Source organism: Ochlerotatus camptorhynchus, unplaced genomic scaffold, assembly GCF_037179485.1.
Source record: "Ochlerotatus camptorhynchus isolate MF236.1 unplaced genomic scaffold, CSIRO-AGI_Acam_v1.1 ptg000209l, whole genome shotgun sequence".
NCBI classification, from domain to species: domain Eukaryota; kingdom Metazoa; phylum Arthropoda; class Insecta; order Diptera; family Culicidae; genus Ochlerotatus; species Ochlerotatus camptorhynchus.
Window position 1 is genome coordinate 3,970,069 of NW_027040699.1, and position 26,547 is coordinate 3,996,615.

Sequence of the window (26,547 nt, forward strand, 5' to 3'; positions counted from 1 at the left end):
TTTTTGAATTTTACTTGAGTCTCCTTTTAACTATCCTTAGAATTCGCATGGAATTCTCATAAGAATTATCTCCAGAAATTGCTTGATATTCTCCAAAAAAAAAACTTTTTCTCCAGAATTTCTGCAATACTATCATCAGTCAGTCTCTGTCTGTCTGTCTGTCTGTCTGTCTGTCTGTCTGTCTGTCTGTCTGTCTGTCTGTCTGTCTGTCTGTCTGTCTGTCTGTCTGTCTGTCTGTCTGTCTGTCTGTCTGTCTGTCTGTCTGTCTGTCTGTCTGTCTGTCTGTCTGTCTGTCTGTTCTGTTCTGTTCTGTTCTGTTCTGTTCTGTTCTGTTCTGTTCTGTTCTGTTCTGTTCTGTTCTGTTCTGTTCTGTTCTGTTCTGTTCTGTTCTGTTCTGTTCTGTTCTGTTCTGTTCTGTTCTGTTCTGTTCTGTTCTGTTCTGTTCTGTTCTGTTCTGTTCTGTTCTGTTCTGTTCTGTTCTGTTCTGTTCTGTTCTGTTCTGTTCTGTTCTGTTCTGTTCTGTTCTGTTCTGTTCTGTTCTGTTCTGTTCTGTTCTGTTCTGTTCTGTTCTGTTCTGTTCTGTTCTGTTCTGTTCTGTTCTGTTCTGTTCTGTTCTGTTCTGTTCTGTTCTGTTCTGTTCTGTTCTGTTCTGTTCTGTTCTGTTCTGTTCTGTTCTGTTCTGTTCTGTTCTGTTCTGTTCTGTTCTGTTCTGTTCTGTTCTGTTCTGTTCTGTTCTGTTCTGTTCTGTTCTGTTCTGTTCTGTTCTGTTCTGTTCTGTTCTGTTCTGTTCTGTTCTGTTCTGTTCTGTTCTGTTCTGTTCTGTTCTGTTCTGTTCTGTTCTGTTCTGTTCTGTTCTGTTCTGTTCTGTTCTGTTCTGTTCTGTTCTGTTCTGTTCTGTTCTGTTCTGTTCTGTTCTGTTCTGTTCTGTTCTGTTCTGTTCTGTTCTGTTCTGTTCTGTTCTGTTCTGTTCTGTTCTGTTCTGTTCTGTTCTGTTCTGTTCTGTTCTGTTCTGTTCTGTTCTGTTCTGTTCTGTTCTGTTCTGTTCTGTTCTGTTCTGTTCTGTTCTGTTCTGTTCTGTTCTGTTCTGTTCTGTTCTGTTCTGTTCTGTTCTGTTCTGTTCTGTTCTGTTCTGTTCTGTTCTGTTCTGTTCTGTTCTGTTCTGTTCTGTTCTGTTCTGTTCTGTTCTGTTCTGTTCTGTTCTGTTCTGTTCTGTTCTGTTCTGTTCTGTTCTGTTCTGTTCTGTTCTGTTCTGTTCTGTTCTGTTCTGTTCTGTTCTGTTCTGTTCTGTTCTGTTCTGTTCTGTTCTGTTCTGTTCTGTTCTGTTCTGTTCTGTTCTGTTCTGTTCTGTTCTGTTCTGTTCTGTTCTGTTCTGTTTGTTCTGTTCTGTTCTGTTCTGTTCTGTTCTGTTCTGTTCTGTTCTGTTCTGTTCTGTTCTGTTCTGTTCTGTTCTGTTCTGTTCTGTTCTGTTCTGTTCTGTTCTGTTCTGTTCTGTTCTGTTCTGTTCTGTTCTGTTCTGTTCTGTTCTGTTCTGTTCTGTTCTGTTCTGTTCTGTTCTGTTCTGTTCTGTTCTGTTCTGTTCTGTTCTGTTCTGTTCTGTTCTGTTCTGTTCTGTTCTGTTCTGTTCTGTTCTGTTCTGTTCTGTTCTGTTCTGTTCTGTTCTGTTCTGTTCTGTTCTGTTCTGTTCTGTTCTGTTCTGTTCTGTTCTGTTCTGTTCTGTTCTGTTCTGTTCTGTTCTGTTCTGTTCTGTTCTGTTCTGTTCTGTTCTGTTCTGTTCTGTTCTGTTCTGTTCTGTTCTGTTCTGTTCTGTTCTGTTCTGTTCTGTTCTGTTCTGTTCTGTTCTGTTCTGTTCTGTTCTGTTCTGTTCTGTTCTGTTCTGTTCTGTTCTGTTCTGTTCTGTTCTGTTCTGTTCTGTTCTGTTCTGTTCTGTTCTGTTCTGTTCTGTTCTGTTCTGTTCTGTTCTGTTCTGTTCTGTTCTGTTCTGTTCTGTTCTGTTCTGTTCTGTTCTGTTCTGTTCTGTTCTGTTCTGTTCTGTTCTGTTCTGTTCTGTTCTGTTCTGTTCTGTTCTGTTCTGTTCTGTTCTGTTCTGTTCTGTTCTGTTCTGTTCTGTTCTGTTCTGTTCTGTTCTGTTCTGTTCTGTTCTGTTCTGTTCTGTTCTGTTCTGTTCTGTTCTGTTCTGTTCTGTTCTGTTCTGTTCTGTTCTGTTCTGTTCTGTTCTGTTCTGTTCTGTTCTGTTCTGTTCTGTTCTGTTCTGTTCTGTTCTGTTCTGTTCTGTTCTGTTCTGTTCTGTTCTGTTCTGTTCTGTTCTGTTCTGTTCTGTTCTGTTCTGTTCTGTTCTGTTCTGTTCTGTTCTGTTCTGTTCTGTTCTGTTCTGTTCTGTTCTGTTCTGTTCTGTTCTGTTCTGTTCTGTTCTGTTCTGTTCTGTTCTGTTCTGTTCTGTTCTGTTCTGTTCTGTTCTGTTCTGTTCTGTTCTGTTCTGTTCTGTTCTGTTCTGTTCTGTTCTGTTCTGTTCTGTTCTGTTCTGTTCTGTTCTGTTCTGTTCTGTTCTGTTCTGTTCTGTTCTGTTCTGTTCTGTTCTGTTCTGTTCTGTTCTGTTCTGTTCTGTTCTGTTCTGTTCTGTTCTGTTCTGTTCTGTTCTGTTCTGTTCTGTTCTGTTCTGTTCTGTTCTGTTCTGTTCTGTTCTGTTCTGTTCTGTTCTGTTCTGTTCTGTTCTGTTCTGTTCTGTTCTGTTCTGTTCTGTTCTGTTCTGTTCTGTTCTGTTCTGTTCTGTTCTGTTCTGTTCTGTTCTGTTCTGTTCTGTTCTGTTCTGTTCTGTTCTGTTCTGTTCTGTTCTGTTCTGTTCTGTTCTGTTCTGTTCTGTTCTGTTCTGTTCTGTTCTGTTCTGTTCTGTTCTGTTCTGTTCTGTTCTGTTCTGTTCTGTTCTGTTCTGTTCTGTTCTGTTCTGTTCTGTTCTGTTCTGTTCTGTTCTGTTCTGTTCTGTTCTGTTCTGTTCTGTCTGTTCTGTCTGTTCTGTCTGTTCTGTCTGTTCTGTCTGTTCTGTCTGTTCTGTCTGTTCTGTCTGTTCTGTCTGTTCTGTCTGTTCTGTCTGTTCTGTCTGTTCTGTCTGTTCTGTCTGTTCTGTCTGTTCTGTCTGTTCTGTCTGTTCTGTCTGTTCTGTCTGTTCTGTCTGTTCTGTCTGTTCTGTCTGTTCTGTCTGTTCTGTCTGTTCTGTCTGTTCTGTCTGTTCTGTCTGTTCTGTCTGTTCTGTCTGTTCTGTCTGTTCTGTCTGTTCTGTCTGTTCTGTCTGTTCTGTCTGTTCTGTCTGTTCTGTCTGTTCTGTCTGTTCTGTCTGTTCTGTCTGTTCTGTCTGTTCTGTCTGTTCTGTCTGTTCTGTCTGTTCTGTCTGTTCTGTCTGTTCTGTCTGTTCTGTCTGTTCTGTCTGTTCTGTCTGTTCTGTCTGTTCTGTCTGTTCTGTCTGTTCTGTCTGTTCTGTCTGTTCTGTCTGTTCTGTCTGTTCTGTCTGTTCTGTCTGTTCTGTCTGTTCTGTCTGTTCTGTCTGTTCTGTCTGTTCTGTCTGTTCTGTCTGTTCTGTCTGTTCTGTCTGTTCTGTCTGTTCTGTCTGTTCTGTCTGTTCTGTCTGTTCTGTCTGTTCTGTCTGTTCTGTCTGTTCTGTCTGTTCTGTCTGTTCTGTCTGTTCTGTCTGTTCTGTCTGTTCTGTCTGTTCTGTCTGTTCTGTCTGTTCTGTCTGTTCTGTCTGTTCTGTCTGTTCTGTCTGTTCTGTCTGTTCTGTCTGTTCTGTCTGTTCTGTCTGTTCTGTCTGTTCTGTCTGTTCTGTCTGTTCTGTCTGTTCTGTCTGTTCTGTCTGTTCTGTCTGTTCTGTCTGTTCTGTCTGTTCTGTCTGTTCTGTCTGTTCTGTCTGTTCTGTCTGTTCTGTCTGTTCTGTCTGTTCTGTCTGTTCTGTCTGTTCTGTCTGTTCTGTCTGTTCTGTCTGTTCTGTCTGTTCTGTCTGTTCTGTCTGTTCTGTCTGTTCTGTCTGTTCTGTCTGTTCTGTCTGTTCTGTCTGTTCTGTCTGTTCTGTCTGTTCTGTCTGTTCTGTCTGTTCTGTCTGTTCTGTCTGTTCTGTCTGTTCTGTCTGTTCTGTCTGTTCTGTCTGTTCTGTCTGTTCTGTCTGTTCTGTCTGTTCTGTCTGTTCTGTCTGTTCTGTCTGTTCTGTCTGTTCTGTCTGTTCTGTCTGTTCTGTCTGTTCTGTCTGTCCTGTCTTTCTGTCTGTCTGTCTGTCTGTCTGTCTGTCTGTCTGTCTTAGAGATTGTCTTATAGATTCCGAAACTACTGAACCGATCGGCGTGAACATTTGTAAGCAGGGATTTTTGGGGTAGGCAAAGGTTCTTATGATGGTTCGAGACCCCTCAACTCTCTTTAAAGGGGGCTCCCATACAAATGAAACAGAAATTTCTGTACAACTCGAGAAGTAATCAAGCAAATGGCATGTGGAGGTCATAGGGGGTAGCTCCTTAGAAAAGAGGGGGGGGGCGCTAGGTACAATATAGCATGCTATTTTTTAATTGGCGTATAAGCTCAAGCTAATATTTAATTCAGAACAAGGCCGGGCACACTCAGCTAGTTCCTTATAAATGCTCACCAGAAGACTTTCTAATTTTAATTCTTATCTCAATCAAAATTATCTTTAGAATATTACGATGTCAAAGATTTCGCATCCATCCAATCCTCAGTATTATCAAAGTTTAAAACAAGTCTTATTCTGGTAAATGAATAAATATTGTGAAGAAATTTCTTGGAATTCTCCTGATATTTTCCTTAAAATTCTGCCCACCATTATCTGTTATTATTTTACCATAAAATCCATCAAATTATCATCAGGATTCAATTTAAATACTCTTCCAAGTTCTTCTTTGAGATGCATTGAATCTCTTCTTTTGAATTATCCTTCGAATTCTCTTGGATTATCGCCAAAAATTCATTGAAATTCTCCAAAAACAAAAATCTTTTTCTCCAGAATTTCTTTAAAGCTGTGTAGCTTTTAGGAAACATTCTAATTCCAATTCTTAACATAATCAAAATTCCCTGCATCATATTGGGATGTCGTATTTATCCAAGCCTCAGTGTTAAGATTTTTTTCAACATTCCTTATTTTTTGAAAGAAATAACTATGGTACAATTTCATGATAGAGTTTTCAGAAATGAAAATGGACTTACTTTGCACTTTTCCAGGTGAAAATATGACTTCGCTTTTTAATGTAAAATTTGATTTCGCTTTTCATAATCCAAATTGAATTGCGCTTTTGACGTAGGACTATGTCTGTGATTTCTATATGGGGGTACACTGAAAATGGTACATGTAACGAAGTTATGAAAGATTTTGCACGTTGATAACTCAACAGCCGCTGGACCAATTTCAATAATTTAATCACCAATCGATCAGAAATATGTCTACGCATCAAAAGCAGTGCTTCCGACTGTTGATTTTTTAACAAGAATTGCTAGCTATTGAAAAAGTGGTAAATGTCAACCATTGTCGAAAAGCGTTGAAATAACTAACAAATCCACCAATTACGTACATGCATATGTTGCTTCCCCAACACTGTCATCAGAGAGTTGTTAGTAGACGAAACAAGTCGAAGTGGCATTCGCTGACTAATTATGTTATCAGTTGTTATCATGAAAGAATGTTAAATTATGCAAGATTTGATCAAAGCTTCTAATATTATTCGCATGAAAAGAAAAAAAAAAACACTTCCAATCATATTCCAGTTATCAGCGTAAACTTTTAATACCAAATCGATAACATTACTTGAAATTTGTTGAAAAAATTGCATGGATCACAGGATTTTTTATCAAGATATTTTCAATGATAACTGAATCATTTATTTTTGTGATATCCAAGGAGTATTATTTTGATAAAATTTGTGTTATGTTGGCTGTTTATTCAACCAAAATGATAACATGTTCAGTTATCAAATCTTGATAACCGGGTATCTGAACTTGTTATCAATTTGGTATTATCATTTGCTCAGGCACTCACTCTCGATTCAGACCACTGCACATTCATTTTCAACCATCCGGCACAAATCGATAATTCATTTTCATACATAAAACTCGTTTCGATAGAGGAAAAATACAGTATCCTTCCCATAATGGAATTACAATGTATTCCACACCCAAGCCGCTACCGACGCCACCAATCGTTTCAAGAGCGAAAGGTACTCGAAAGAAGTCGGCAAACGAAAGCAAGACAACACACTGCAAAACAACCCACGTCAGATGTTAATTTCATGCCGGGAAGCAGATTAAATCAATTTCTGCTTCCTCCAAACCCAACTCTAGTACGGATCCTTTGCTTTGGAGTTCTAAAAAAAAAGCTGTACCATCTTTAAAGATTTTTCCCAATTTTCCCTTATTCTTAAGCGATCATCTGAGGAAGAAAAAAAATAGCACGAATCTAAGGCCAGCTAATGGACATTTAAAGCAATTAAATTCCGTTCCATTCAAAGGCCCTGTCAAAGCCACATTCTTCACTCCCTGGGACCGACAGGACAGCGGGGTATTTGCGTCTTCTCCGGATCCGGCCGTAGGGCCGATGATCGTCTTTCAATGGCAGCGGGAAAAATCCCTCTTTATTAGCAAAAGTCAGCAAGTCATCGTTCGTGCATAGCTTCGGGCGAACTTTCGATTGACTGTCAGCAAATGGAGAGAGAGAGCGAGTCAGAAAGGATGTTCTCGACCATTTTCCACGCGCACTCACGTTGGGATGAAGGATTACGCCCGGACCCTCGTCAAAAATGCGCTCCGGGGGAAATTTATGAACTCATGTGTTGCTTCTTCCGTGTAGCCGCAGTTAGATTTTTCACATTCCCCGGAAAATTCCATTAGTTCGGAAGCGCTTTCAGTCGGAGCCTGTATGGAAAGAGAACTGTATTGGACTGTCAAATTTCCATTCAATTGATTTTCGAGGTGCTAATGAAGCTGCACGTTACTCTGAAACACCAGGAAATAATATGGAACACAGCGAAAGGCCTTCGCCGTCCCTCGGCTTGGCATACGTGTGTAATGGCTTGCCAATGGCGGTTTCAGGCCTTTGTGAAAGGGTGCAAAATTTTGGGATATTTAGTGAAGAGTTTTTCAAGATTAGGGACAAATTTGATCCGACAGGAGAATGAAGCGTTGAATATGCGAAATTGTTGTCGTGGTGATGAAATCGGTGAAAAAATTAAACGAATATTCTGGGAAGATTTGGAAAGCTTAAGAAACAAAAGTGAAGCTACTGGAAGTTTAGAGAAGTTATGGGAAGATCAGACAAATTTTTGTAAACTCTAAGATATCCATAAAACTTTAATGAAGTTTGGGAAACTTGAGAGAAGCTTACCGAATTTCAAAAAAGTCGAGGTATCTGGAAAAATTCAGATGTGTTAAACATAATTTTTTTTTACATCAAGAAGGTCACTCTAATCGTTGAATCTAATGGTTTTGCTATTATTTTCTAACACAGATGTTTCAGATGTTATCAACCCAAATTCCAAATGTTCTTGGTAGGGATTCCAGCAGTTTTCGTACGAGATTCCAGATTGATTTCGAACATTTCCAACGATGATATTCCTTCAGTTCCCAATGGAGTTCTCGATGTGATTTCGGACGTTCCCGATGTTATTTTGGGCATTCCAGTTGAGGATTACAACAGTTCTGGACGGATATTCCAGCGGAGATTTCAGCAGTTCTGGATGGAGATACCGGACATTCCGAAGTACCGGATTTCCGCAGTTCGTGATGGAGATTTCAGACGTTCGCGGTCGGTATTCCAGAGATTCCTGAAGGAAATACCAGAAATTACCAACGAGGATTCCAGATCCTGCCAACGGAGCCGTTCCCGATAGGGATTCAACAGTTCTCCATTCCAGACTTTCTCATAGATTTCGGACATTTACGACAATGCGCAGTTCCTGATGAAGATTCCATACGTTTCCGTTGAATACTCCAAACGTTCTTGACAGGATTTCAGATATTCCTGATGGAGACTCCGTTTGTTTCCGACTTGGATTCAAGACGTTCCTGATGGGTACGCCAGATGTTCCTGAAGGGCTTATCATGAATGTTGAGTGTGTTGACGACTTAAATAGCATACTTGAATTCAAAAGTTCCCGACGGAGATTTCAGACATTCCCAACGGTGATTCCAGATGATGCCAACGGAGATTTCAGACGTTTCCAAGAGTAGACGTTCTCGAAGGAAATTTCCAGCGGTAATTTAAGCAGATGAAGGTTTCTGACATTCCTGAAGTGATCCCGGACATTCCTGAAGACAATTATAGCAGCTCTCGGTGGAAATTTCAGACGTTCCCGATGAGTACTTCAGTCGTTCTCGAAGTGATTCTGGACATTCCCTTCAAGGATTCCAGGAAATCGGGATAGGGATTACATACGTAGGGATTACATACGTAGGGATTCAACATGTTTCCGACGGGAATTTCCGATGATGATTTCAGCTGTTCGCAATGGGTATTCTACAATCCACCGAGTCCTCCAGACGTACCTGAAGAGATTTCGGGCATTCCCAACGATGATTTCAGACGGATATTCCAGCAGCTTCCGACGGCGAATTCAGATACTCCCGACGGGGTTGTCAGGAAGTGACCAACTTGGATTTCAGACATTCACGATGTAATCCCGGACATTCCTGACGATGTTTCGTGCAGTTCCTGTGGGAGATCGCAAACTCGTGGTCATCCGTGCGGCCACGCAGATCTAACGCAAGGTCGGAACTGTGTGAACAATCCGTTTAACTTTCATTTTATATTTTGTGACGTTCCTATGTAGAGACAAACTTTACACAACTAGACTGCATATGAAATATGTCTGAATTGAGGGAACTGTCAAATGGAAGTCAGCCTAAATATTCGGGAGATCATTTGGGACAACAGTAGTCGAACATGGAAGGCATTGAGGATGACGTCATTTGTTTGGGTGCCAAGGGAGTGGCCAAAATGATGAAGAAAATGACGCTGAAGAGTTCTCCGCTATTCTGCGTGGCAAATGGCTCTCTGTAACCAGTGAGGTGTCAATAGTCAAGTCGTGGGACGTGATTATCTCTGCAAATCAAAAGGAGAGTCACGTCACTCGAGGGCAGGCATGTCTAAACGCAACACTACACTGCGTACTGCCTTTTTTACACACCACCAAGAGCATTGAGTTGTACGCTCCGTACCAGTGCTCGATAGAAAACACCAAAAGCAGCAAACAAGGCACTGGTACCGGTGCCCGTGCATAATTGTTTGCACCGGTGTATGGATCTTCGGCAAGCACCAAAGCCGAGTGTTTCTGACTTCGGGAAACACCGCAGCCGAGTGTTTTCGATTTCGGAAAACACGCTTGCTGCTCGCAGGAATTTTCTTTGGGGGACTTATGAAAGATTATGGTGTTACACAAGGTAGCAATTAAATGCGTCTAGAGCTGATAGACAAGTGGTCGAAACACTGGTCTCATAAATCCAATGTCCATGGATCGATTCCGATCTGTCACTCTCCAGTTTTTTCTGTCAACATTATTTTCAAAATGTAATCTATAAAATTCATTTCGATTTCTTTTTTGGCGTAATGCAATCTTATGAATCTTATGAGCTCAAAGGATCATCTACAAGGATAATTAAAAATACGCAAATCACCCACTTCGAAAGAGCGTGTTTTTGTTGCCGTCCACCCACTGGTATTTCTTGGCTTTATGTTAACTAATTGAGCTGATTGTTTTCACACGATTTGAGTCAATCTAATAACGATAACTTATATCCAATAACAACAAAACAGCTACCATGGCTGATATGGAGCTAGTAGAAGGTAGAATGCGATCCTTCTTGCGCGCATTTTAATTTAGGGGGAAACAGCCCAAAATGCACCTTGCGCAAATCGCTCGCTGCGATTTTTCCTAGCATTCCCGTTTTTAATTCATAAATTGGACAAATTACAGTGCTAGTTTAGTACTTTACTTAGGATTTCGGCAAAATTACCAGTGGAATAGCTATGAAAAATCAAAACGGGCGTTTGGCCCGGGGTTCATTTCGGGCTGTTCTACCCTACATGAATGGTGAGTAGTTCTGTTCACCCACCGCTATTTGGGTGTTTACATCTGTGCTGGTATGCTGATGCTAGTGAACTAAAGCTGTACTTATAAATAGTCAGCATAATGTAAACAGGACGTCAGCATCTACCAGCATGAGATGTCAGGAGCCTCTGAAATTCGTGCTAGTTAGTTGAGTTAGTTGAGCTAGTGAACCAGCATGTAATATATTACATATTATGTAAACACCCCATATATCTCTACTATTATTCAATCAGTTGAGCTGTTTGGTTTGGTTGAAGATAAGTTATGATTATTATATTGACTCTAATCAAATTAAATCAATCAGCTAAATTATTTGATGTAAAGCCAAGAAATACCAGTGGGTGGACGGCAACAGCAACACGCTCTTCCGAAGTGGGTGATTTGTGTATTTTTAATAATCCTGGTAGTTGATCCCTTGAGCTCATAAGCTTTATAATATTGCGTAATGCTTTTTAGCCAAAAGAAATCGAAATGAATTTCATAGATTTATCTCATGAAAATAATATTGACAAAAAAGACTGGAAGGTACAGACTGCAATCGACCTGTTAAAGGTATTATGAAAATGTTGCTTTGACCTCTCGTATATCAGCTTTAGTCGAGACAGAAGATGCTAAAGGCGCATAGTAGCTACGATAATCTTTCTGAAGTCGCCCAAAGAAAATTTCTACGAGCAGCAAGTGTTTTTTTCCGAAATCGAAAACACTCGGCTGCGGTGTTTCCCGAAGTCAGAAACACTCGGCTTTGGTGCTTGCCGAAGATCCATACACCGGTGCAAAAAATTATGCACGGGCACCGGTACCGGTGCCTTGTTCGCTGCATTTGGTGTTTTCTATCGAGCACTAGTACGGAGCGTAAAACTCAATGCTCTTGGTGGTGTGTTTGTAGGCAAAACTGCCACCCGTGCAAAAGGGTTCAGTGTTTTTACCATGGCTGCTCGAGGGGACCATTGCTACCTTACTTTTTGGACCTAGCGAAATGCTGCTAAAGATCACTAGATCCGTCACGCACGTTTCTCTTTATGCATAACATTGCTCCATATTTTTGGTTTCCGAGGCCAAATCCAGAAGGTACTATAGAATCATGAACCCCAATGTTTGGGCATTATGCACACAGGACACCACGTACCTTACTTGAAAATCTGTCCAAAGCTTCTGCAAGACGATCTGCGGTTGATATAATCCCAGTTATGGACGAGGAAGTCCTCCAGCTCAAACGAGAATCGATCAATAACAGGTCCGCAAACTGTTCACCGTTGATCTCCACACAGACACGGAGATGTCGATTGGCCACTGCTCATCAGAACAAACAAGTGTGTCCATATCCCAACCATTTATGGCTTCCTGGGAATCAGGAAATAGCTGATGGTTTATCCTGTCTAGTTTCTTCTATCTTTCCTTGGAAGAATGGAAATTTATATATTCCTTAAGTTCATTTTCAATTCTCTCGGGAGTTTCTTCCAGATGTCCTGCTGGATTCTATGGAATTTACTCCAAAATCCCTCCTCCTACCTCTCCTGAAAGCGTCTTCCCTTGGATAGATTCTTCCATAAGTATCTATCATTTTCCCTGAAATTTATTGCAATTTCCTGCGGAAGTTTTTGCCAACTTCTCCTGAAAGATTCTTCCGATTGTTTTTTTTTTCTATCAAAAGTTGCTTTTGACAGTCTGCTGAAATTTCCACTGAGCTTCAACTTCCACCGAAAGTGTCTATAGAGTTCTCCTAACTTTCTCTGGAAGGTTCTCCAGACTTCCCGCATGAAATTTTCCCGACTTCTACTGGAAATTGCTCAAGAAGTCCTTCTGGCGTCCCCTGGGATTGAATTCCTACTTCCCATGAAGTTATTTCCGACCACTCGGGGAAGATTCTCCCAAATTCTCCTAGAACTTGCATAAGACTTCCCTCAAAAACCTTTCTGTCTTTGCCTGGCAGTGCTTTTCAATTATTTCCGGATGTTCTTTTTCTGATGTTCTCTGAAAATGTTGCTCGGTTGCTTCCTCCAACATTGGATTTATTCTGGAATTTATTTTTATATTCCTCAATTTTTCACATCCCAAGGGGGATCCGGTATTAGTGTGTGGCGTCAAAATGAAGTTATGGAAATACGATTATTTCTGGAATTTCTGATCTGGAACCTACCACAGAGCGGCCAAGGTAACTGGCGACAGCTAAATCATTTCCTTGTAGCTACAGAGGAAAAACAATACTGACTACATTTCCAGTACAAATTTAACGGAAATGGTCACATCTCGATTATTTTTGGACTAGATCAACAATTTGTTTAGAACTTTTTACAAATTCTTCTTTTTATAAATTTTCAGATTTGCCATGCAAGTTTCAAACAAATCTCTTCAAACTTCTACAAAAATAAAATCACGAGCCCCAAGACCCGCCGGTGTGGCTAACGAGATTCATTCCCGCCCGAAAGTCGATTTCCAGAGCTGTCAATCGTGAACCGTGCAAACAATTTACACCAGTCAGCCCAGCGGGGGTGGTGGTGGCTGCTACCAAATCCGACGCACCAACGACACAAATGGAAATCCACTTCGATATGACTTGACCGTAAATAATAACCCTTAACCAAAGCGCACACACCCACAGAACACCGGAGCTTGAAGTGCAGCGCACAACGCGCCTGGTTCTGTTATAGGCATCAGCCACAGCAATCCCCATTTGGTGCCGATTCCGTCCATTCGGTGGATCCGTTTCGACAGGCGGCAAATGGATTTGAATCCTTTTAGTGGATTCAAGCTGTCCCATGTTGTTGGTACGGAGCCGACTTAGAGAAAGAGGTTGTAAAATACACACTCGCACGCAAATTCGCATCTCCCAACGCCCGCACTCCAGCCTTCAGGTTCAGCTCCCCGGCGAGGGACTGTTCTGAATCCGTAATCCCTGCATTGCGTCCTGGTCGTTGTCTGCTGCACAACCGTGTAACCTGATTCCCATTGTCTGTCCCACAGCAGCTCGAGAGCCAAACGAATCGAATCTTGTTAATGTTGTTGTTGGTGGTACTGTTGCTGCAAGCACCATAGTCCATAAACAACAGAGATATCCATGTTGTTGTTATTTGGCAGCCACAGCTGGAACGGTTCCGGACAGTAGGTATGTAATAGCAAATTTAAGGTGTGCTTCTGCCTGCACCACCAACGAACACAACAGTCTGCATCTGACAGTCAACTAGGAAACAGCAGAATTTAATTAGGATTATGGTCACCGGTCAAGGGAGATACCTCATAGTGGTGGGGAGTGCATCTGGTCTTGCGGTAGCGACGACGACCAACTGCTGGTAACGCGCCATGATGATGTACCCACTCTCGCAGACAATGTTTTGTTGATGTTGTAGTGGTTGTTTGTTTGGATCTCCATGTCCTGGACCTGGAACTGCATTATTTTCCCTGGCTGTAAACTGTCCGATCCGGAAATGAGACTGGAACTTTCCTATCCGTGCCGTCTTCCAATAGACGAGAGTGCAGTGCTCGGGATTTGACTACAAGAAAAAAAAATGCCACTTGTAATGGAACTAGTTGATTCGATTTTGTGTGGGTTTGGAACTGGAGGTGATACCCCAAAGCTACCGAGTCAGAATGCTGGGTGTTTGATTAAAACATGGTTTTGCTTTCGAGCTTCCTAGAGTGGATAAACAGGATTTAAATCGCAATGAGAATTTTGTTGTCGTTAGCAAAATTCTAATGTAACCGGAGGAAAAATGGGTTGCCGGTGAAGAGAGACTTAAGCAATCTCAATTGAACCACTAACATCACCACTTTAGTCTGGGAATGCAGATGGTGGTTGTCACCCTTCCGTTATTCATAAGGCGAATATAGTTTAAGAATCTTAAACATTTTTTAGTAAAAACGCAACGATGAAAGATATTCAGTAGACTGCCAGCGAAAATAGTAATTTTTAATTTCGCTAACAAACCATATACAAAATGTTTATTGCCTCGAAAAATGACCCTATGCAAAATTTGAGCTCAATCGGACATGATTTAGAGGTGGTGCAAACGCGTCAAAGTTTGACTTTTTTCACTCTCGGGTACATGAAATTTCGGAAATCAAAATTTTTTTTTTGATGCTAAATGTCTTTATAATGCATGAAACGTCGAGATTTGGTGTTATCTCGAAATTTTTTTTTTTCAAAGATCGACTTTCTGGGACTTAGATTTTTTTTCATGAGTTCTATATGGAATATAGAAGATTGATGAGTCGGCTTCTAAAACTGTTCACAATTGTCTCCAACCTGCTTATATATCGAATTAAACCACCATTTAGGATCTAATACGAAATAATTCATTAGGGTGGTCCAATTATTCTTCATTAGGGTGGTCCAAAAATTCAAAAATATATGAAAAACCACAACTTTTCATCAGAAATTCCTAAAATCAATTGTATAAATATCTTGAATTGCGTTAATCTGTTTTTTTTTTGGGAATCATGAGTTTTACACAAGAGGAACATTTGCCGTATATTTCCTTATTAGCTACACCAAATCAGATTTCCTGGTACTCTTATAATGTGTTCGATGATCTTCAACTAATTGTAAAATGCACTGCTTTTCATCTTCATCCGTTGATAGTTTTGAGTTGTATGTTTTAATCAATGCTATACCACGCTCTGCATTATCATCAACTACTTCCAAACATTGAATCCGTCTTTTGGCATTTTTAAACTCGATGGAACTACTCCACTGCTCCATATTGACATTCAGCAACGACTTCGGAATTTGGAGAACTTTGAATAAGTTTTCAATACCACTGCTGCCTTGTACAAACGAGTGTAGTTCAATCGTTGAAATATCGTTGGATTCAACAATGGATGTATCAATTAATGCATTTACCTGATAGAAGTAAGGCTTCGATGACCTTTTTCTTAACCGGGAGGTCTACATTTTCGTCGAACAGACATAGTCCGATAAGGCTGTTGTCCAAATATTGCAAGTGAGTTAAAATTCCTTTATGCACTGCTTTCGCAACGTCTTCATCAACAGTTTCATATTCCTTCAATATTTTTAACAGGTTCAGATCGTTGTTGGGTGCCATCGCAGCACACGGAGAAAGAAACCAACTTTTCAAATAATTTTTTACAATGAACACACAAAATCGAGCTAGTTGATTTTTAGTTTTACCTGGTAAAGCAAATTCATGCTGAAGAATAAACATTTTCAAAGAATAAATGATTTTGGCCATCCACCTTGCATTGTGGAACGCACCAGGAGCTCTTATTTCTAATTTTTCATCGATTTTTCCACCCAAATATAAAATGGCAAGTTGTAGAACCTCTCGGTAATCACCACGGTGGTGTTGCTCTCTAATTTGTTTTTCATAAAACTCCAATAACGCCAATCTTTCTATTTCCGAAATAGCTATTTAAAAAAAAATCATCATCCATACCTGAGTACTATGAAGTCTTTTCCAAAATGTGCCTTAAAAATCTCAACATTTGGAGACTTTGACGTTTCAAATTTCAGAATTTTAAAAGCTTTGCCAAGTAGCAGTTCATGTATGTGGTGTCTACAAGAGAGGCCTATAAGCTGCCACTTGAACAATTTGTCCAGGTACTGACACGCACCTTTGTTTCTACCGGTGTTTGATGCAGTAGTATCAAATGATGTATATATAATTCTGAAAACAAACGATAAAATAGTCAGAATTCTGAGGTGAACATACAAGATTTAAGATCATACCTGTCCGTAATCCCCCATTCGACGACTGCATTGTACACCGCTTCTGCTTGTTGTGCCCCTGTAAAGTTTTCGATGGGTGGAACAGCCAATAATTTGCTAATGCCTTCGCCTGATACAACTATGGCCAAGCGCTCGGTTTTTTGTAGAGCTTTCGATGGTAATATGTTAGGTAGCAGCTTAGAATACCAATGTACTGTTAAATTTATATCCGGCTTAAACGACGCTTTTAAATCATGTTGCATTTGTAAGCGAATTCCTGCTCTGGCGATTCTGACAGATTCGTTGTTCAACAAAAATGATGAAACATCGTGCCCTAAAGCTTTAGCGATCGATGATATTAGAAACACAGCATTTCGATCACTCACTTTACAGCCGTCCAATGCAGCAGCTACCTCAACTGTAACAACTCGTATCAGTTGCGATTTACGTGTCAAAGCTGGTTTTGGAGAACCTAGAACGTTCAAAATATATTAATCTGGATGGTAATAGGTGTATAATCTAAAAGAAAAAAAAAACATTAGTAAAACATCACAACGTACCTGTTTTTGGAGAAGCTCTTTCGGATGTACTAGGCGAGTACACTGACCCAACCTGGCTGTCGTTTTGTGATGATGTTTCAATGGAGGTTGCACTACAAATTTTATCCGGTCTTTGGCTTGACCCTTCTTCCTCAAAATCGCTACACGAAATGGTTTCATTGGTAGGGAGAACCTCAGTTTCTTCTTCAAGATGAGCTTGTTCCTGCTGTTTTTGCAAATATTGCATCGCCTGCTTTTCTTCACGGCCTTAAAATTCTTTCCGATATCAAACAAACTCCGCAATGATCCATGAAATGTGTTCCTTTTTTCGACGTCTTTCTTAGCCATTCTAAGTTTGCATTTTAATAAGGCTTTCCAGGTATTGAAAAATAGCAACAGTTTTTTCTTTATGCTTATGTCATTTACCAAATGTGTTAAGTTTTTTTTTTCTTCCAAGCATCCTTTAATTCCTTTATTGTTAGGAAGGCACTAAGCTTACCTCTTTTTTTTCAGCACGCAAATGAAACATATATTTACGAAAAACTTCACTATACGTCGGCAAGTTAACAGAATGGCCGAACGACGGCAGATATTCTCCAACCAGCCAAATGTCAACCATTTTTAACAAACTGTCGTACTATACTCTATCAGTTCTCTGCTTGTTGTCTTCTTCAAACGCACTACTGATTGATCATACATCCTTTTGACTTTGAATGATCTATATTTCTTGTATTTGTTTGGTTTACATGTATGAATTTTCAAGTGACACAGATGCGTCTTTTCAACTTTAGTTATTTTGAAATTTTTAATTATTATTTACTGTTCCTAGTCCTATCAGGCCTTAAAGTATGACCACCTAAGTGGGATTGGTTTGTTTTGAATTGGAAAAAAGAGACTACTTAAAACTACTATTTACAGCTACAACTAATCTACAACTACTATATACACCTAACCTACTATATACAAATTGCTTATCAAAGCATGTTCTGATGTATTGCATTTCTGCACAAATTTGTTCCTAGTTTCGTTAATTTGAAAATCTACTTTCGGGATGTTAGCCTCTTGATGGAGGTCGGAAATTCGGGTATCGAAAGGACGATCTAGGATCATCCTTAATACCCTGTTCTGCGCTACCTGTATTTTGTTCCTGTGAGTTTGTGCACATGATTCCCACACTGGAGCTGCGTAGAAGATCGCAGGCACAATGATTTGTTTGTAGACAGCCAGTTTGTTCACCCTAGAGAGACGAGATCTGCGGCAAATAAGCGGATACAAGCACCTAACTAGATTGGAACACTTAACTACTGCCCTATCTATGTGCGAGCGGAAAAGGAGCATTTCGTCAAATAACATACATATTACTTCGGTGGACCACTCAACCCTTGTGCCATCCATTATTACAGTACAAGAGGGAGCCGGTTTTAGTTTGAGAGATTGTCGATGGAGGAACATTATTGATTGGGTTTTGGAGGCATTGATTTTGATTTTCCACGTGTTGGCATAAAAAGCAAAGGCGTCAAGGCATCGTTGAAGTTTGTTTGTTATTTCACGAGGCCTCCTTCCCTTGACGGTTATAGCGGTATCATCTGCGAACAGGAAGAACACGCAACCGTTGCCCAAGGGAGGAATGTCGGAAGTGTAGATGCTGTATAGCAAAGGGCCCAACAGGAAGCCAGATAAACAATATTCTTCATGCGGGTACTTTTTTGGCACCTCTATAGGGTAGGAATTTAAAAGAAACACATATAAAGGGTTGTCCCGTATTAGGTGGATATGTTAAAAAGTCATTGTACTTTCGTCAGATTGTACTGTAAACTAAACAGCACTAATGGTTGTCCTGTACAATTTTCGGAATTATTCTACGATTTATGGCTGTCTATGCTTCTATTTTACGTGGTCTCAGATACTAAAAAGTAATATCATCAAATGTTTTGAAGTTTGGATTCTTAAAAATTCCAAAACACAATATGATGATATTTTCAGATACATGCGTTTGGTAAAAAGTAATGGTTTTTACATAGCTATTTTGATTTTTGGACCACCCTAATCAAGAATAATTGGACCACCCTAGTGAATTATTTCGTATTAGATCCTAAATGGTCGTTTAATTCGATATATAAGCAGGTTGGAGACAATTGTGAACAGTTTTAGAAGCCGACTCATCAATCTTCTATATTCCATATAGAACTCATGAAAGTCCCAGAAAGTCGATTTAAAAAAAAAATGTTCGAGATAACACCAAATCTCGACGTTTCATGCATTTTTAAGACATTTGGCATAAAAAAATGTTTTGATTTCCGTAATTTCATGTACCCCCACCCCCACCCCCTTGGGAGATTTTCGAGAGTGAACAAAGTCAAACTTTGACGCTTTTGCGCCACCCCTAAATCATGTTCGATTGAGCTCAAATTTTGCATAGGGTCATTTTTCGAGGCAATAAACATTTTGTGTATGGGTTGTTAGCGAAATTTGATGGTCAAATTTTTCCCATACATTCATTGGCAGTTAGGATGCATATTGCGTGCTCTCAACTAAGTGGTCTAGATGCACTTCAACAGTTATTAATTGAGGGCTTTCGATGCCTGTAGCATTTTTGCATAAGTATAATTGCCCAGAGAAGTCGAGAAATTTTGCAACCCGAAAAATTCCTGGCCCGATCGAGATTCGAACCCAGCCACCTGCGCCTTTACCGACTGAGCTAAGGTAGGTCCGAAATGATGCACTCCAACTTTTCACTTAATCAAAACCCGCTGCCTGAAGTGCATTCTTCGTTTCTTTGATAACTGCTGAAAGCTCGTCATTTTCGTCGACATCCAAAAATTCGCGCACATACACCAACAACAGCCAACAGCGACGGCGGCTAAAGTTCTCCAACGTCGTCAGTGACCGCCACCGCCCTTCGAGCTAACGGTCAGGAATTCACTTTCGGCATGCTTACGGTCAGCTTCGGATTGGAGTTTGGAAAGTTGAATAGAGGAGACAATAGAATGGAATGCTGCCGGAAAGTGTGTGTTCAACGTGGGAGTATTCGATTTAGGAAAATTGCTGCAGAATAAAAGGACGGAAGGCATGTTGCTAGCTTTTGGATCGCTATCTGGCGTCGCAGCTCGAAACGGAGGCAATAACAACGATGAACTATGGGTCTGGTTTAGTGCGGTGGAATTTTTATTTGGCACGACATTGTTTCCGAAACTTTCCTTCGGCACGTCATTTCGTCATTTGTTGCGCTTCCAATACAAGCAAGTGTTGTTTGTCCGCAGTAAACTAGGAATATGGGGCAGAGGTTGGTTGAGGGGGTTTTGGTGACTACAAGGTTTACATTTTAGCGCTGAAAATTGGTCGATTGACACAATCAGCTTCGATTACTGCGAATGGGGGGGGGGATGAAATTTTAATCGGAAACTGTTTGCGCTAATGAATTGTTGGTGAAACTTTTCGGTGGAGGGTCTCGGGAATGTCGATTGTTCAGTGTGGTGCGATACAATTTCAGTCGGGATGATTAATTTATCTCAGTAAACAGATTACAAAGCTAGTGGCTAATTGATCGAATTGTCAGTTTGATGTTGATTCACCTGAATTTAGTATGCAAATTCGTTTGACAGTAACACCCGATTTAGACGAACGTTCAAATTTTCATGATCGCTTTCAAGTCTCCCGAAGTGGCTCGATTCAATCAACTTCGTTCCATCATAACCCATCAAAGCCATCGCAAAACAAAAGCTCATCAACAAAGTTCAGAATGGCAATAAGCTGCTGCCTACTCTTTAGCACCGGGAAGTGTTGATTGTAAAACAATCAAGTCAAAGTCAGTAGCAACGATCCAGCTCCTTCCCATTATTTGCACACCAAACTACGCTCGTCTCATGGACGCAGTTTCCAATTACGGTGTCATTTTCAGGATCCAATATACAAACACATTAAACTATACACATAGTTACGCGCCGTAATACGAAATTGATTGGAAATATCATTTTATTGGAACAACATTATGCCCTGCCCTGCTCCTCGACGTTTTTCCCAATATAATATCGCTAAAACCATCATCGTCGTCGTCGTCGTCGTCGTTTGGGGTGTGTGGGAATGTGTGTGCTTGAGTGGCACTCTTTCCTCCAGCAGTAAGCAGCAATGTCTCAAGTCGTCCCGTCGCCTGCTGGCATGGGACGGCACTTGAACGCGTAGTCAAGTTATTACACCCACATCCTCCTTCGATCCCACTTATTGCAATATGTGTGTGCGTCCGCCGCCGTCGTCGTGGTCGTGAAGAAGAAGTTGTGCCACATATTTCCATGGTTCGAGACTTCTATGACATTGAACCGACACGACACGCGGGCGTCTTCACTTGCTCCCAGCTGTTGATGGCGATCCACGATCCCATGCAGGCGGCCGGCTGGGGGTGAGGGGGAAAATTATGAACCGTTATGGTAGTTTTATGACGCGAGTTCCAGCACGCGGACGGGCAAAAGTTGATGACTTTGTTCGTTCCCTAATGTAATGTACGAGGAACGCGAAAGTGAGCACAGTACAGTTCAACCCAGCAGGTTGCGGTTAATGCTCAGTAATGAAACCGCGACGGAACATCAAACGCAAGGATTTTCGGGAAATTTTAGCAATCTTCCTGGGAATATTCCAACCACGATAAACTTTGTGGAAAACCACAGTCAATTTGTGATTAGCAAAGTTCTACTGTAGCATCCCTTTCTCTGCTAGACGCAGAGGAATATTTTCCATCACATTTAATGTACCCCTTCGGTATCGGAACGTAACGTTCAACTCGTAAAATACACGACAGTGCTCGCCTTCTCTCTATCTGTTGCAGACATTCAGGCAAGTCATAGAGCGAAAAGTCCTGAAAGCGAATACATAAAATGTCACATGTCACATTCCATCCCGCGAAGACTGCGCACGATGACATCCTATTTCATAAATTCGTCCCTTCTCCCTCCCCTTCAGCCAATAAAATAACTAATTCTATTCCAGTAAAATAATTTTACCATCGATTATATGGCTGTGCAGCAACTTTTACTATCCCTTTCTCTGAGATCCAATACCGCATGTGGGACTTGGTTTATGACGATGTCGACGACGCGTATCAAACTTAATCAAACTCGCCCAAAGTTTACGATCCTGCTTCGGAAAATCTTTTCACTTGATTTAATTTTCTCCCGCACAGGTTCGACAATCCGGCCTCGGTTTCCGTCACGCCAACCCGGCAGCTGTCCTACAACTATCTGGTATCGGTCAACCTGTGGTTGCTGCTGTTCCCGTGTGATCTCTGCTGTGACTGGACCATGGGCACTGTTCCGCTGGTGGAGAGCTTTTCCGATCCGCGAAACCTGACCACCCTGGGGGCGTACAGTCTCATCGGGGTGCTGGTGTGGATGGCATTCCTACAGGGCGATCGGCACCGGTCCGGGGTGATTGTGATGGTGAGTAGAGATTCTTATCAAATATTATGCGAAATGACGTTCAAGAAGATTAACCATATTCTCCAGAAGCTCCGGAAAATGAACCCGATGTGTTTTTTTTTTTTGCAAAATAACGAATCTCGGATTCCATTTATGTGTTTCCTAATGTTGGATGAGTTACTTCTTCTGCATTAAATTAACCTGTTTTTTTTCCTAGAACCGTTCAATCCGAAGTGCTATTAAAAAATTCGCCATGGTGCATTTAAAAGTTTTCAGGGACGAATGTGAAAGGAGAAATCGACTTGCTGAAATGGCTTGTCTACCGATTCGACAGAAACTGCAAAACAAGAAAATAATTAACTAAAAAAAAAAATTATTAACAAACCCTTCACAATGTGCTGAGCTCAATCAAACCATTAAAAAGCAAACTGAAGATACCCAAAATAATATCATCAAAAAATAATAAAAAGTGTGATTTAGGTGTGATGCTCGAAGAGTCAAAAGAGCAACCTGCATCGTGTGCTCAGTAGCCTGATGCAAAATTTGAAATAACGCTCCACAGTGCTAAAACGGTTCGACATCGGGTCCTGATTAGTATGGGTGACCAGTGAACCGGGAAATGGTAAACACCGGAAAAAGGGGTAAGAGGTGGGAACCATCATCATCATCATCATATAGGAGTCATTTTGAAAAACTATTAAGAGAATTTTAGACTTTTTTACGGAGCAATTATGAGCAGATGTTACAATAAATTCTGCAGATAACACCAAGGTTTTTCTGAGCAAATGTCCTAGGTAGTTCTGGAATGAGAGTTTTGACTAAAACTGTTAGCCAATTGTGAGATTTCAAAGTATTATATTTTAGCAGCTCTATGAAAAATTTCATGGTGATTATGAAGAGTATTCATGGATCGGTAAAAATATATAGTGGTGAATTTCGAGGGTACAATTCTAATAGAATTGTGCGAAGAGTTTTAATGAAATTAAGAAGATACTTTCAAAGGCATATCGAAAAGAATTTCTTGATAATGTTAAGAAGAATGCCAAGCGAATTTTCGGAATAATTTAGAGAACTTCAAGATAATTCTGAGCAACTTTTCGGAAGGGAATTGCATGGAAATCATTAGAAGAACTCAAGCAAGATTAAAATTGTAAGGGAGCTTCAGTTATTTCTTGGAAAAAGTTTAAAGTTCCTTATTAGAGAGTTGTATGGATTTGTTTCCTTCACTTTGCTTAAATCTTTGGTTATTATTAGTTAGGTAGGTTCCGATTCTGCACGATGTAGTTTCATTTTTATACCCGTGATCTTGACATTTTTACCTATAGGAGGAGTACTTAAGGGGGTTAGATTTTGATAAGTCTTTAGTGGGAATGACACTGATGAAGACTGCACATTGTAGTCCAAATACGTATGGATACCAAAATTAATTAAGTGGCATTAAATGGACGGTGTCCTTTTTGCTGTTTTAGTTTAAAATCCGTTTAGTATTTAATTAATTTAATTTTTTTTAATTTTCTGCCGAGAATTGTAGGGCTGTTTTAAAGAAATTTTCAAGGTTCTCCCATAGAGAATCTCAAATTTATTTTAGAATAATTCTGAAATGAACTCTGAACGGAAATTATTGGAAAGGGAATCATTAAGAAGAATCAAATAAAATCCAAACCAAGTATTTTTCGGGTGCTTTGACAATTTTTTCTGCTTAAAATTATCTTGCAAACACACCATTTTTCGGTAACCGTGTAAACTCTTAACCTGCGAGCTGCTTGAAAGCCGCCTTGAGTTATATATCATCGTTCATTATAACACAATGAAATTTCTGACGCAATAAATCTGCCTGGGATTAATTTGGATTTCGCTTATTAACAAGCAACATTTTGATACACTGTTACTCTTGCTTCGACACCATTTTTACAACTGTATGAAAAGTGGCAAAAACAAAATAGAGGCACAATTACATACGCACAGACCTACAAAATGAAGGTTGTTCAAATTTTTAAAATGCACGATTGAAAAAGATTCGCCAAATTTTAGTCGACCAATTTTTGACCGTTCCACCCTTTACTTGCGAAATAATAAATGCCATCTGTTTGCTGGAATATCCATTCCTTGAAATGTATCCACTCTCACTATAATAGTTAAATATATTTCAAGGATAGTTTCTACGGTTCCGAACCCACGAATAATTTTTGTTCACTAAGAAATTTGAAATGTCTACGCTTAATTTCAGATTTCTTCAAAATGACGATATGTCTTCAAATCTAACACTGGTATCTGTTTAATTTTGCAATTCTCAAAACATGTAAAATTTGCTAGATTTCTTATAATTTACATGGCCTTGTATAAATGACACGTCCTCATAGTGCAGTGGAATTTACGGCGTAACTCCCGAAATTTCTGGAGCTTCGTCAACAGCAAAAGGAAAGATTCGAGTATACCATGCTACTCGATGGGAAAGAGTCGACTTCTCCTAGTGAAGCGTGTGAGATGTTTGCAAAACACTTTGCATCTATATTCGATAAAAATATGACAAGTGACGTTGAAGCTGAATCTGCTGCCTGAAAACATCGCTCTCTCCGGGTTCAGATGCACATCCGGCAGGTGTGTTCTGCCGTTGCTCAGCAGAACCTTTAGCAGCACTAGCGTGCACAGGAATCTTGTTAAGGAGGGGCAATTTTTATTCTTTGGTGCATTTAACCTGGGGATTGGGAGTACTCCAAAGTACGTCGTAGATGGTTTATTTATTTTTTACTCCGGTGGTGGTTCATCTTCTTCAATGCAAACTACTTGCAGGCAGCCAATGGAAATTGGCAATTTAATCCCATCGACGATGTTGATGATGATCGGTTCGTCAAATGGTTGCGATAGTAGGGCTTTATCCTAAATTATACATTTGCTGCGATGTTGTTGCCTTGGTGGTTGAATTCAGCTGAAGTCACGTCAGATGGTGGTGACAGCATCGACAAACCGAGATGAATGACCAATAAGAATCGCATTCTCCTTTCGCATGCGGCATGCACACTGCGTCGACAAGTACAAGGTTCAAACAGTGCGCATAGCAGTGAACAAACAGTATATTGCTCTTGATCAATCCAATCTTGATCAGTGATATTGAGTGCTTGGCACTGATGAAGTCTGCAAGTAGTAGACGAAATACGCGTATCTGTCAAAAGATAAGCAATTATAACGGAATTAAAAGGAAATAAACCAACACACTCAAAGCTGTTCATTCAAATTTTCAGAGAAGATTCTTAGACGATTTTTTAGTAAGACAAAAATCGACCAATGTGCAATGGCAAACTAATACCCACTTTTCAATAAGGGAATCCAAAAGCTTTTTTTTAGAACTCTATGAGCTCTTTTGAAATTCTTCTCAGAAGTCCTCTAGAATTATTTTCAGAACTCTCCTTGACTTTTACACAGAACACCTTGGAACTGAAATTCCCTTAGAGTTTCAGAAGAACTTCCCCAGTACTATCCAGAAATTGTTCCCGGAATGAGCTAGAAATTATCGGTACTCCTTTGAAATTTTCCTCAAAATCCCTTTGGAATTTCACTCAAAATTTAATTTTCTCGGTATTCTTTTCAGAATTATCCTGGAACTATAACAGGATTCACTCGAAATTATTCGCAGAATTTTCTTGGAATACTCCCCAGAAATTCTTTGGGACTGTCCTCAGATTTCAATATCCTTGAGGATCTTCTCGGATTTTTTTAGAACCCTCCTAAGAGCTCTTTTGGAATTCTTCTCAGAAGTCCACTGGAATTATATTTAGAACTCTTTATGATTTTTCTCAGAACACCTTGGAATTGAATGCGCTAGAAATTTTCCTCGGAATTCACTTGAAATTTTGCTTAAAATCCCTTTGGAATTTCACTCAAAATTTGATTTTCTCCGTATTCTTTTCGAAATTATCTTGGAATTATCTGCAGGATGTACTAGAAATTATCCGCAGAATTTTCTTTGAATTCTCTCCAGATATATTTTGGAACTGTCCTAGGAATTCAATATCATTGAGGTTCTTCTCGGAATATTTTTTTTTTTCTCAGAACACCTTGGAACTGAAATTCCCCTAAAGTTGCAGAAGAATTTCCTCTGTATTCTCCAGAAATTCTTCCCAAAATGAGCTTGAAATTATCCTCGAAATTTCCTTGAAATTTTTCCCAACATCCTTTTGGAATTTCATTCAAAATTTGATTCCCTCTGTATTCTCTTCGAAATTATCTTGGAACTATCTGCAGGATTCACTAGAAACTATTCGCAGAATTTTCATGGAATCATCCCCAGAAATCATTTCTTTTGGAACTTGTCTTCAGAATTCAATACCCTTGAGGTTCTTCTCGGAAGTTAAGTTTAAGTTGTCCGTCCATTCACCAAAACGTTGTAGTATTTCTACCAGACATGTTCAATAAAGCTTGCCCCTCCATTCACCAGAACTGTGCAATTTTCACATCAGGAATTTTAAATTCAGCTAGCGCCTCCATGCAGCAGATTGTTGCAAATCTTGCACCAGACATTTTCAATACAACTTGTCCCAGAAAATTTTACACCAGAAAATTTCAATTGACCAGAACGTTGAAATTTTTCTACAGTTAATGTTCAATAAAAATTGTTCTCCAATCTCTTCTGATTGGTGCAGATATTCTTTTTCCATTTTCCACCATACTTTTTCAATATAGCCTGCTTCTCCTTTCATCAGAATGTTGCAGGTTTTCCACCAAATAAAGCTTGCCCCTATTTTAAGATTTTTCAGCATAAACTTTCAGTAACGCAGCTTCCCTCCAATCATCAGAATGGTGCAAATTTTACATCAGAAATTATTATTAAAGTTTGTTCGTCTATTGTGCAAAAGGATGCAAATTTG

At 40.0% G+C, this 26,547-nt stretch overlaps 1 protein-coding gene across 1 annotated transcript in view; it reads left to right on the forward strand.

Annotated features, from left to right (window-relative positions):
• Tmtc3 (Transmembrane O-mannosyltransferase targeting cadherins 3) overlaps positions 1–26,547 on the forward strand; it is a 705,524-nt gene that overhangs the window by 583,516 nt on the left and 95,461 nt on the right. Inside the window, exon 8 of the mRNA XM_065224254.1 lies at positions 21,451–21,706. Coding sequence (XP_065080326.1) covers positions 21,451–21,706 — 256 coding nt within the window. The remainder of the gene's footprint in view (positions 1–21,450; positions 21,707–26,547) is intronic.